Here is a 12,568-nt window from a genome sequence, read left to right as displayed (position 1 = left end):
AAATGGACTGTGTGGCTGTAGCATAGACTCTGAAGCTCAGTGACTTGTTTTGGACCCTCCAGGGGTCAGTGCACAGATACACACAGAATGTCCTGGAACTGAATGCACTCTGTGTTCAGTCAGATGTCATTCAATTATATTCTAAATCAGATGAGGGTTGTGTAATACTTTTATAACTTCCATCGATCAAATTTGCTAACTATGTTGTTGTAATCAATACTTGTCAACAAGGTTGAATATCATTAACTTCTTTACATTATCTGATCACATCCTTTGCTATACAACGTTGTTTTTTAACTGTGTTACAACCGTAACTCACACTGTTACAATTAAGACGCACATGTGCTTCATTTTTAATTCCTCACAACTTGTTTTCTCCATCAAAAAACTTAAAGTGGTGTTTGATAGCAGACCAACACATTCTCACTCCAACCTCGTCACATATCAGCATTTTTGTCAAGGACTTTCCACGTCCACATACAACGTGCAAGGTACCCTGGGTGCATTGGTTGTTGACGTTCTGGGACACCGTGTCAACTTCAGCCTGTTACATGCATTGTCTTCTTTCAAAACACACTTTGTTTTCACAGGAAATTTTACGTTTACATACAGTCTCTTTCAAAATAAAAGCACTACATCGGTGCAACACTGTTTCTTCCTTTAATAATAAACGCACATGGTTACGTTTTGCCAACACATGCAGTGGTTGGGTTTAGGAAAAAAGAACAGGGTTTAGCTTTACATTCATACAGGAAGTGAACACCAGCCTCCTGGGTGAAAGTCAGTGATTGTTGGACCCATCCACCACCGTTCCAACCTGCCCTACTCGGACCTTCACCACCTTAACTTTCATTGTTATCTTGCCGTGGTTCCCCTTGATGCCGCTGGGCACCGTTTAACAATAACAATGACCAGCCGCATATCATGCCGATGTCAAAGGATGGCTTTGTTTGTCCATGTCTGACGCCAGAGGTCACTGACCAAGTGCTGGTTTTGAAGGACTTTGGAGTGAATCCAGTGCGTCATTTGCCTGAAAATATCACACATGTAGGTCAAAGAATCTAAAACATATTACAATTATGGCGACTTTACCCCAACATTGCTTAGCTTTTGAGGCAGTACACCTGCCTGCTTCTCCAAACTGGGTAATACATTGACAATGTATAAGTAGCTCATACAACACCATTTCAGAAAAACCAAACTATCCCTTTAAGCTTCTTTAGCTTCTCCAGGATGTTGCTTTTTGTTGTCCGAGGAGCTACAAAACATTTTATTTTTTGTTAGCTGACAGGGAGGTCAGAGACGCATCTAACATTTCTTTAAAAAAAAATTGTCATCTGTCTCTCACCTCTCCAACAATTCTTCTTGTGAATATTATTTTTGGTCTTTTTCTTTCTTATAATGAAAGAATGAAATTAACAATTATAGTGTCTTCCTCAATTTCTGAATATTGGGGTCAGAAGAGGCTGTTATCTCTTTTAAACACTCCCCCTGTCGGTCTCTCTCTCTCTCTCTCTCTCTCTCTCTCTCACACACACACACACACACACACACACATACACACACACACCTCCTCTCAGCCATCAAATCAGCCCCATTCAGACTCTCTGCTGAGATTGGCAGGATTGACAGATAGCCATCAGAGCTTTGTGGGCTTTAATTAAACTACTGAGTGATTTTAGAAAGCCTTTGAATATGAATGTTTGCTGCCCGGCTCCTATCAGACACTTTTTAATTAGCCCAGTCAGCACAAGCTCCAGTTTGTGCTCTGTGGATGGAATTATAGTAAGGCTAATGAAAAACCAGTGTGTGTGTGTGTGTGTGTGTGTGTATTAAAGCTTTCTTATCTGCAAGTGTGTGTGCATAAGAATCTTCTTTTATTCTTCTTGCTCACAAAGCTGTTGTTAAAGGGACAGTTCACCTCACAATCAAAAATACATAGTTTTCCTCTCACCTGTAGTGCTGTTTATCAGTCCAAACTGTTTTGGATTTGGATACATCTGAAAAACTCAACATCAATGTCTGTTGAGTTTTTCAGATGTGATGTTTTTTTGGCGGTTTGAGCACCACAAGCTGAGTGCCATCTAGTTCCATTATACTGAAGAGAAGGCAGACATCTCTACGGCCGATGTCTCCAACACAGAGGAAAAATATTTGACTTTGGGGTGAACTGTCCCTTTAATCTCTCGACCCTTACAGTGATGTTGAATGACGTGCTATATTCATATTTTCTGTGATGTGACCGACAGGTTCACCTATGAGATCGCTCCGGTGTTTGTGTTGATGGAGCAGCTGACTCTGAAGAAAATGAGAGAGATGATTGGTTGGCCCAACGGAGAGGGAGATGGACTCTTTTCACCAGGTCAGTCCATAAATAATAATTCATATACATATTCAGTGTGCGTTATTTTGTATTGGAAGGGGAAAAAATTCATTTTCTTATCAACAAAAAGTCTAATTTCCAGTATGCACTACAGTATATGGGTGTGTGAATGCTGCTGTCCAAGGTGCTGATGTGTGTGTGTCTCTTCTCAACAGGGGGTGCCATCTCCAACATGTACAGTGTGATGATCGCACGTTACAAGTATTTCCCCGAGGTCAAGACCAAGGGCATGTCTGCTGCTCCCCGCCTTGTCCTCTTCACATCTGAACACGTACGTGACCGTGAACACACACACACACACACACACACACCATTTTAGGTGTTGTAATAAAGCAGGCGCTACGCTTCATTGGCTCTAGATTGAGGCCATTGAGGAAGTCCGGTGATAATCAGTAGGTCTATTTGAATCAAGGCGACAGCCAGTTTTATGGATTCTTTTTGCTTTTATCACATCTGCTTTTGTCTATAAAGAACTGAACGGCCGACAACATGACAGAAAACAAGCCAAAGCTCTGGTAGCAATTACCTCACAAAATCTCCACTTCATTTCAATGAAAGATGAATTATTAAAGCTAATGTGTGTCCCTACAGAGCCACTACTCCATAAAGAAGGCTGGAGCTGCCCTGGGCTTTGGTACTGAGAATGTGATCCTGCTGAGCACAGATGAGAGGTGGGGAGCTCATTTTGGACATTTAATGCCTCAGTTAACACAGTAAATATGTGCAATAGTGTACGTGAGCACTGTCACAAAAATATTCTACTTGTGTGACATGTATGTGATGATAATGTTTTCAGGGGGAGAGTCATTCCTGCAGATCTGGAGGCCAAGATCATCGATGCTAAACAGAAGGTCAGTGTCATCGTTCTGTTGTCTTTCTTTCAGTTTGTTTGTTTGTTTGTTCTGCCTTTGTGCCGGCTACAGCTGTAGTCGGAGGCATTATGTTTTTAGGTCTGGGATTCCTTACGTCCGTACATCCAGACCAGGGTTATTATAGTTCACAAAAACTAAACGAAAAACTAAAACTGGGTGTGAAAAACAGTTTAGTTAACTGAATTAGAAATAAAGATAAAAATATACAGTAAATGTTTTTAGGTTTCTTATTAACAAACATGACAGGGTGTCTACGGGTCCTTGAAGTCGTGAAATATCTCAAATTTTTAACATATTAGGTCTTAAAAGTCATTAAAAAGTCTTAAATTTGAATTTGCGAGGTCTAAATCTCGAGGTCTAAAGTTTGTGATGCTACAAAACTTCAAACCTACCACTGAACTAATAATGTCTTTTACCGTATGCTGTCATTAACTTGTTGGCAAAATGTGGATTAACTCGCCCTAATAATAATATTCCCACAAAAAAACGTACCTCGGGACGGGACTACATGTATGCTACTTACCTATATACTTAGCTGCAGTGTTTAAATGAGATAAAAAGATGTTTTGTCAAAAAAATCTGTCTTAAATTGGCTGATACATATTTTGAAAATGTGTTAAAAAGCATTACATTTAAGTGTCTGACACCTCTAGACTGCCTGCATTAGGAGGCAATGATGCATTATTGAGACTGGGATATGTACATAACTATGAGTCAAGAGTTGTGTTTGTATTGTAATACCAATCTAAATGTAAAATCTTGCCACTGATGACTAAAAACTAGCTAATTGAAAACTAAACTGAATTGAAAACAAAAATTAAAAATGAAATAAAACATAAAAAATAATGAAAAATACAAAATTTTAACAATCCTGGTCAGGAAGTACGTCCATCTCATTCCTGTGAATGCAATATCTCAAGAACACCTTAAAAGAATTCCTTCAAATTTGGTACGAACGTCCACTTGGACTCTTTTTTGTGGTCAAAGGTCAGCTTCACTGTGACATCATAATGTTTTGCATAAAACACTTTTCTGGCCATTACTCAACATCATATCTCAGGAACAGAAGGGAAGTCGTTTGGTCAGATACTGAATTGGTGACGCTAATCTTGAAACTGTGCTGATTGTACAGATCTTCTGTGCTGTCGGGTTGAAGATGTGTACGAAGCATCTGTGTTTTCGAATTTGTAGCTTCTTTGTAGCGACATCCATTTTTGAAGTGTTGTCTACTGTCATGGCTACGTACAAGTCTGGACAGACATGGGTGTAAACTGTAACTTTTGACTGGCTGGCGGAGGCATGGTAATTCTAGTTTGTTTCTTCATCAGTCTAACCAACACTTTTATCTCTGTTTGTTTATTCTGCAGGGTTATGTGCCGCTGTTTGTGAACGCCACAGCTGGTTCGACAGTGTACGGTGCATTTGACCCCATCAATGAGATCGCCGACATCTGTGAGAAGTACAACCTGTGGCTCCATGTTGATGTGAGTACTCGACACTGGAGCAGCTGCTGCAGTGTTTTGGTAGTGATAGTAGTGATACTGTGTCTTTGCCTGCGTACCCTTGTGTAAAAGTGCTGTCTCCTCAGGGAGCGTGGGGTGGTGGACTGCTGATGTCCAGGAAGCACCGTCATAAGCTCAATGGAGTCGAGAGGTGAGTACATGGGAACTGGTGGGTCGCTCTGTGGTGTCATTTAAAGACAATGTTCAGGGAAACTACCTCAGTACATTAAGATGCATATTAAACTTTGCAGGGCCAACTCTGTCACATGGAACCCTCACAAGATGATGGGCGTGCCTCTGCAGTGCTCTGCAATCCTGGTCAGAGAGAAGGTACAGGAAACGCCAACACTCTTTTAAACTTTGTATTTTGAAGGTTTTATTTGTGCATTGTACCTAATTGTTAAGAATTGTTTTAGGAAATGAAGTAACACAACAGACCCTTCCACAGCCACATCATTTAAAACATGCAAAAAAAAACAACAACAGTAAATTAATGAGGTGTGGAGCAAGTGGCCCCAAACGCAGGGGGCAACAGGAACTAGAAATAGATCACTCTTTATCTAAGGTTGAAGCAGGGAAAAGCAAACTGAAGATCACATAACAAAACCAACAAGCCTGAACTGAAAATCAAGACTTAAATACAAACTGGTCTGATGAGGGGATGAATTGCAGGTGGAGAAAAGGACGGAGAAGTTCAGGTGAGGGGGAATAAAGGTGACTAGACAGAAGGACAGGCAGGAGGCTGATAGCCTGGGAAAAACTCTGGAGCAGTGAAGGACTAACGAGGCTGATGTAGGACAGGTGTGTAGACAGGCAAAGGAGGGAAAGGCAGCACAGGAACAGAAACCCCAAAACCCAGAAAACACAATCTTCTGTATAACCAACTGAGTGAAAACAAAGACAGACTAACTGATACAGGCAACCCTCACATATGTCATCAAACTGTAAAAGGATCTACACATACCATACACCAGTGGTTCCCAACTGGTCCAGCCAAGGGGTCCAGATTCCTCCTTAGTCATTAGTTCAAGGTCCACACAGTTTAATACATTCTGCGTCATACTTACATTTGGTCATGTTGTCGAGCTGGTTTGCTGTCTCTGTTAAGCAGCTGTCTGTTAGTCACTCTCTCTACAGCAGGGAATGGTACTTCAAAATGTAAGCAGTACAACCAGTAACAACCAGAACTAGATAGGGCCATTTGCATTTTTGCGTAAACCAGTTCACTCACACACTTGACACACGTGAGTTTCAGCTCTCCTCACTGCTAGATGCCACTAAATCCTACACACTTGACCTTTAACGGTGTGTATTTTATGTGTGTCTGTAGGGGATCCTGGCAGGCTGTAACTCCATGTGTGCAGGCTACCTGTTCCAACCAGACAAACAGTACGACGTCACCTACGACACAGGCGACAAAGCGATCCAGTGTGGCCGACACGTCGACATCTTTAAGTTCTGGCTCATGTGGAAGGCCAAGGTGAAATGGACAGAGTCACACACACACATGAAAACATATTGCTCTTTAAACAATTCATAGAAACAGTCATGCTGTGTCTTCATACTGTTTTCTGTTAATGTTTGTTCCCTTCAGGGCACCATTGGGTTTGAGCAGCACATTGACAAGTGTCTGGAGCTGTCTCAGTATTTGTACAACAAGATCAAGAACAGGGAGGGGTATCAGATGGTGTTTGATGGAGAGGTGGGCTGGTACAATTTTCTTTCTCTTTTTTTCAGCGAGCTTTGTCCACTTGGAGTTTAGCCTCGCTGTATTTGTGTGTGTATATGACCTGTGTTTAATTCTGTCCGCAGCCCCAGCACACCAATGTTTGCTTCTGGTACATCCCGCCCAGCCTGAGAGGCATGCCTGACGGTGAGGAGCGGCGAGAAAAACTGCACAGGGTAAGACTCCTGTCAGTGACTGTTATCTTTTACTTCATCAGCTGTTGCATCGCTGGCGGAAATGAGCTTTTAGCTGTATCTTTAAAGATAGAGGAGTTCATCCTTTATGTGATGCTCCCTGTTGTAAGTGTTTTTTAGGTCAGTGTGTTATGAGTGACGGTGTATGCTGAGTGACAACTGTTACCAGTGTGAAGGTCGAATGAGCTCATATTGAGACATGTATGAAGTGTCTTGGTGGTTTGAGTGAGTTTTGGATGTCAGATTAACTGTTTGGTCACGATGCATGTTGGTAATGCAGACCGTATGAAAAGCAACGCAATCGCCAGAGGAAATTTTTGGCATTAAACGTTTCTGCAAACCATGGATATGTTACATTCGTACATTATTATGTAGCGCAGTGATTCTCAAATGGTGTGCCGCAGCACAATGGTGTGCTGTGATGCCAATCCAGGTGTGCCTTGGGATTTTGTGATAACTACACACTTTTATGGCAATATTCAACTGGGTCTATACAAAAAGTTCTTAGGCTTTCCATGTAGGCGCATGGAAGGGCAGGGAGGTGTGCACTCGCCACCTACACCAGGCTTTTCACGTAGGCCCGTGGAAGAGGCTTTCTGCATAGGCCTAGGAAAGGCAGAGAGGTTTGCTCTGTCTGCCACAGGATTTCCTTGTTTGCACGTGGAAGGGCAGGGAAGTGTGCACTCGCCACCTACACCAGGCTTTTCACGTAGGCGTGTGGAAGAGGCTTTCTGCATAGGCAGAGAGGCCCCAGAACAGAGCCATACCGCCAATGATAATACTGCAAATGGAGATAAAGTTTTCTTCGACTAAAGTGTTGCTGACTGACCTGCAGTTTCCTGGCTAAAGGTATGGTTTTTTTTGACCAGTCCTCCACCCCTCCTGCCCACCCTATGTGAACTTTCTCACTCTTTGTACTACGTCAGCTGCTCTCAGCGTCAACTAGTTAGTTGACCCACGGCCTGGTGTGGCTCATGAAGACACTGAAGGTTGCCTTCGGCTTTGATATCACACTCATGACAAAGCTGCAGTATTTGACGCCCTGGGAATGAAAACAGGCTAAGGTTTCACACCATCCACTATCCCCTCCACCTCCGGATGACAAAGTCAGCTCATATACCACATCACTTTAGACATTTAGTTATGTATGACACGTGCAAATGTAGCATGTTCGTGGTTTGTAGAGAAGAACAATGCCAACATTTCCCTCTCTCAACTGGGCTGATGTAGTTTAAAAAAAAAGTGGCGTCAGTATTAACTGATGCTTTTTAGCCACTAAAAAAACTGTGATCTCTAATTTGTCTTTTTTTTTTAACTCCACCAGGTGGCACCAAAGATCAAAGCCATGATGATGGAGTCCGGGACCACCATGGTGGGTTACCAGCCTCAGGGCAAACATGTCAACTTCTTCCGCATGGTCGTCTCCAACCTGGCAGCCACCCAGTCAGACATCGACTTCCTCATCGATGAGATCGAGAGGCTCGGTCAAGACCTGTAGACCTCTCAGCCGTCGCTGCTCTGGGGGCCAGAGGGCGAAGCTGCAGTCTTCTATCTGATGTATTTCTGAGGCAAATGAGGTGAAACATTCATGGTGCTGCAGACAGAATAATGACAGGACGTGTTTTAAGTTCCAGTCTGTCTCCGTCTGAAGCACTCTGACTGTTTCTCCGACGGAAGAGAAGCTAACAATGACAGAGACTCTGAGTGTCCCACATAGTTCCTCCTCTAGAGAAAATATAGACGTACCTGAAGCCTCCAGGTACAACACGCTCTAATGTGTGTGTGTGATGTGGAATCTTGTAACGTCTGTGTGTGTAATCTCGTCCAATGTAATTTGTCTTTTAATGTCTGTGTGCCTGAGTGTGTGTGTGTGTGTGTGTGTGTGTGTGTGTGCGTGGTCAAACACTGAAAGGGAGAAAACAAACTATCATTAAATTATTCTGCTGTATCATACATTTGCTACACACGATTGAATCATTGGTGCTTCAGCTGTGTACATATATTTAATCTCAGTGCACCGACCTATTTGTCCTAAACCAGTGCCCCTGAAGCAGTGTGTGTGTGAGTGTGTGTGCATGCGTGCGTGCGTGCAGGTGTGTATCCTGTCATGTATTTTAAGCTGTGTTAAAAATAAGCTTATTATGACCTAACGTGCACACCATAGGTACCAGGCTGAGAGTTTTCAGACACACTCCAGCACCTGATCTACAGTCTGCAATATTTTCCCTCGTAGAACTTTAAGATTTAATATGTCTGCAGCTGTCTCAAGTCTGTGACGACTTTTAACTCGTAAAACGCTGGCTCGTTGTCTGTTTTCATGCAATCACGTGATATGTGTTTTTAAAAATATTTGATTATATATATAAGAAGTAATATTTATTGCATTTCCACTGTTGCCAGATTCAGGTATTTTATTGTAAATGTATCTTTATGTGTATTACATGGTAATACATTTGTAAATGAAATCACAGGAACTTGGGTAAAGTTTATTTGTAGTTATTTCAGCCCGTTCTCACTCCCAACTCGCCAAATACCGCCACTTTGTCAGTGATTTTGGCGTCAGAAACCGTCACACACTGGCACCTTTGGCGGCAGATAGATAGATACAGAGACGGACGTACTCTGCATTCATTTTGTCCATATTTGTGCACGTTTTCTGAAAGCTCACAGAAACAGACGAAACAGAGCAGTACCACCACAGTTAAGGTGATCGAAGGAGACTACGAAGGAAATTCAAATAATGGAGGAACGGAGCGAATCAGTAATATATATTAACATCAGAAAATATTGAAAGGAACTCTCCATCCACATGTCAGGATGTATATAATGGCCGCACAGACCACCGCCATCTACAACGCTGCCTCCGTTTAAAGGTACAATATTCTGACCTCCTCCACTGACGCCATGTTTGTTGTTGTGTGAACAACTATTTTTTGACTCCGCCCTCTAGTGCCACCTATTGGCTGTATCAATGCCATCATAAAGGAAGCATGAAGGTATGACGGCAGTGACGTTTACAGCATTTGAAACAGATGTATGTAGTCTCATGCTTAATGGTAGTATAAATGAGCGTTTTGAGGCAGCAGGCAAAAACCCAAGTCTTCAAATACCACCCCTTTGTCATGATTTCGGCGTCAGTGACCGACACACACTCCTTCCACATGTTGGGATGTATATAATGGCTGCACAGACCAGAGCTGCCTCCGTTTAAAGGCACAATATTCTGACCTCCTCCCCATTGTTGTGTCAACAACTGCTATTTATGACTCCGCCCTCTAGTGCCACCTATTGGCTGTATCTATGCCATCATACGTGACAACATTTAAAATGAACGTATCTATTTTCGTACGTAAAGGTGGTATAAATGAGTCTGTAGAGGCAGCAGGCAACAACCCAAGTCATCAAATATTGGCGCTTTATCAGTGGATATTGGACTCACACAGAGAGGCACCCTCTGGGTGGTATGATACACACAAGTCAGCAGTGGTTTGTAATGCCAACAAACTCTGGACTTTCACCCGGGAGCCTGCTGTATGGTTCCCGTTTGAATTTTGACATGCTCTTCTTGCCTAAATGTCAGGAAAATTAACCTAAAAACAAAGTATTTTACCAACGTCACAATCTATCTTCTCAAAAATACACTTTCATTTTCACGGGAAATGTACAGTTTCTGTTTGTCTTTTTCAGAATAAACTTACATGTAACAAGCGTAAACTGACACACTGTCCCAGAACATCCAAAACAGATGCAGAAAGACACCTAGCGCATCATATTTTAACATGTGCGTCCACTGTTAAAGAGGCAGTATTTTACGAGTTGGCAGTGGGAACGTGTTGGTGATTTCTGTCAGCCAAAGAAAGTGAATCGGGAACAGAGCAATCCATCGTCCTTCATATAGAACTTCTTATAGATTATAGGTGTTTGTAAAATGTTACCTATTGACCCTCGACTGCGATGCAATTTCTATGGTGTGTTCCTTTCTGTGATTGTGAGTCTTTTTGACCGAATGTTTTGAGACGACTTGCTGGCCTCCTGATGAGATTAAGAATTAAGTCTATATAATCCTCTGGCCGGTCTTTTATTTTAAGAATAGCACAAGGATGTGAGAATGTACTGTCCTCTAGAGACTGGGAAGAAAGTATTGTTGTGTCTGTCTGAATCCTAATGCATTTACTGTAATATATTATATATTAATTGTAATACATATTCTCAATGTAATGGGAACTCAGTGGAATATCTTGTATAAAGAGTTCCCGTTTGTGTCTTTGCACAATGTTCACCTTTCTTTCTTCCATTGTAAATGGATGTGTACTATGGCAGTAATATATATATATAAGACTTATGTAAACAAAGTATTTATGGTATCTAGGGACCATATGTGAATGGCACAATTGCATAAATCATATTTAAGGTAATCTATGTGCTGTATGACTCCTGTATGTGACCAATCTGGTTTTTTGACTAAGCCAGCTGTGAGGGAACGTTTCCCAGGAGGCACTTTAACAGAATCACAACATCTCTATAAAGATCTTTAATAAAGTCTATTAAAGGGAACAGCGAGTCTGAATTATTCACACACACACACACACACACACACACACACACACACACACACACACACACACACACATTTTTCTCGGCAGCTCCACAAACTGCTCTCATTCTTTTTTTTGTCTGTACATTAAGGTTTCACACTTTGCCTTTGAAGTGTCTGTATCAGTAGCTACACACACACACACACACACACACACACACATTATTGCCTTTCTGTCTAATCATCCTGAGGAGATTTTATTCAGCCCCCAGCTGAGCGTTGGATTGGCTCTTCTGAAACCCTCCTCTTCTCCTTTACTCTTTTCTTTCCTCGTATTTGCTCCCCTCTTGCTTTTTTCTTTTTCTTCAAGGAGCAGTGTGTAAGATTTAGGGGGATTTAGTGGCACCTAGTGGTGAGGATCGCAGATTACAACCAGCTGAAACATCACCCACTTCAAATTCCTTCAGTGTTCATTGTTCAAGGGGTTCAGAGCCAGGTGATTAAAACCAGTGAAAACACTGAATAAAGCTATTTAATTTTACAGCGTTTCTCCTACCCTGTTTGGGACGTGGACTTAAGAGACAGACATTTAAACTATCTGCAGAGGTCTCTTCCTCTCCAAACCAACAAATTCAGTGATGTAACCCAGTAAAAATTCATGTTTTTCCACCACTGTTTGTCAAGGAGGGGCTGCTAACTACAGCAGCCAGTGCAAAAACATGAAAACGTGTTTCGCAAAAGCACAAATTACCCTATCTGGAGCCAGTGTTTGGTTTGTCTGCTCTGGGCTACTGTAGAAACATGGAGGTGCAACATGATCTCTGTAAATGAGGACCTGCTCCCTACACTCTAAAAAAAATGATTCATGGATTCAGTTGATAACACTTTAAATCATTTTTCAGAAAAAAAATTAAGTTTGTTTCATTAACACATTTTAGTCAGTTGACAGCTTATTTTAAGAAGTTTGTCAAAATCAAGCACATGTTTGACTGTTAGAATATCTTAAATGAAATAATTTGACCACTAAATATCAACACAACTTTTGGATAAATATTAAGTTGATTCAACTCAATTAGGTTTTTCAAGGTCAAAGCAAATCACATTGGTTGCACTAAACGAATTGAGTTTGTCAGATTATAAAGAAGAAGAAGAAGAAGAAGAAGATGCAGAAGAAGATGCATGCATATTGTTACCTTAATCATTTTTAAGTTGAATCAGTGGATTAGTTTTTAGAGTGAGGTAATGAAAACACAACAATTCTTATTTTCAGGCTATACACTAAAGAAAACATACTTACCATATTCAATTTCTGCCAATATATCCCCTTAAATCCTACACACTGGACCTTTAAATTCCC

General features: G+C 41.5%; 1 protein-coding gene across 4 annotated transcripts in view; it reads left to right on the top strand.

Annotated features, from left to right (window-relative positions):
• LOC126382976 (glutamate decarboxylase 1-like) overlaps positions 1 to 11,225 on the top strand; it is a 28,845-nt gene extending 17,620 nt beyond the window's left edge. For all 4 annotated transcript variants that reach the window (XM_050033296.1, XM_050033294.1, XM_050033297.1 and 1 more), the window contains 11 exons: positions 2,250 to 2,362; positions 2,539 to 2,654; positions 2,975 to 3,054; positions 3,180 to 3,234; positions 4,623 to 4,739; positions 4,844 to 4,908; positions 5,009 to 5,087; positions 6,088 to 6,237; positions 6,352 to 6,459; positions 6,570 to 6,659; positions 8,002 to 11,225. In XM_050033296.1, coding sequence (XP_049889253.1) covers positions 2,250 to 2,362; positions 2,539 to 2,654; positions 2,975 to 3,054; positions 3,180 to 3,234; positions 4,623 to 4,739; positions 4,844 to 4,908; positions 5,009 to 5,087; positions 6,088 to 6,237; positions 6,352 to 6,459; positions 6,570 to 6,659; positions 8,002 to 8,175 — 1,147 coding nt within the window. In that variant the 3' untranslated portion in view covers positions 8,176 to 11,225. The remainder of the gene's footprint in view (positions 1 to 2,249; positions 2,363 to 2,538; positions 2,655 to 2,974; positions 3,055 to 3,179; positions 3,235 to 4,622; positions 4,740 to 4,843; positions 4,909 to 5,008; positions 5,088 to 6,087; positions 6,238 to 6,351; positions 6,460 to 6,569; positions 6,660 to 8,001) is intronic.
• The last annotated feature ends 1,343 nt before the right edge of the window (positions 11,226 to 12,568 follow it).

Source organism: Epinephelus moara, chromosome 21, assembly GCF_006386435.1.
Source record: "Epinephelus moara isolate mb chromosome 21, YSFRI_EMoa_1.0, whole genome shotgun sequence".
NCBI lineage: Eukaryota > Metazoa > Chordata > Actinopteri > Perciformes > Serranidae > Epinephelus > Epinephelus moara.
This window is presented reverse-complemented; position numbering and strand designations above follow the sequence as displayed.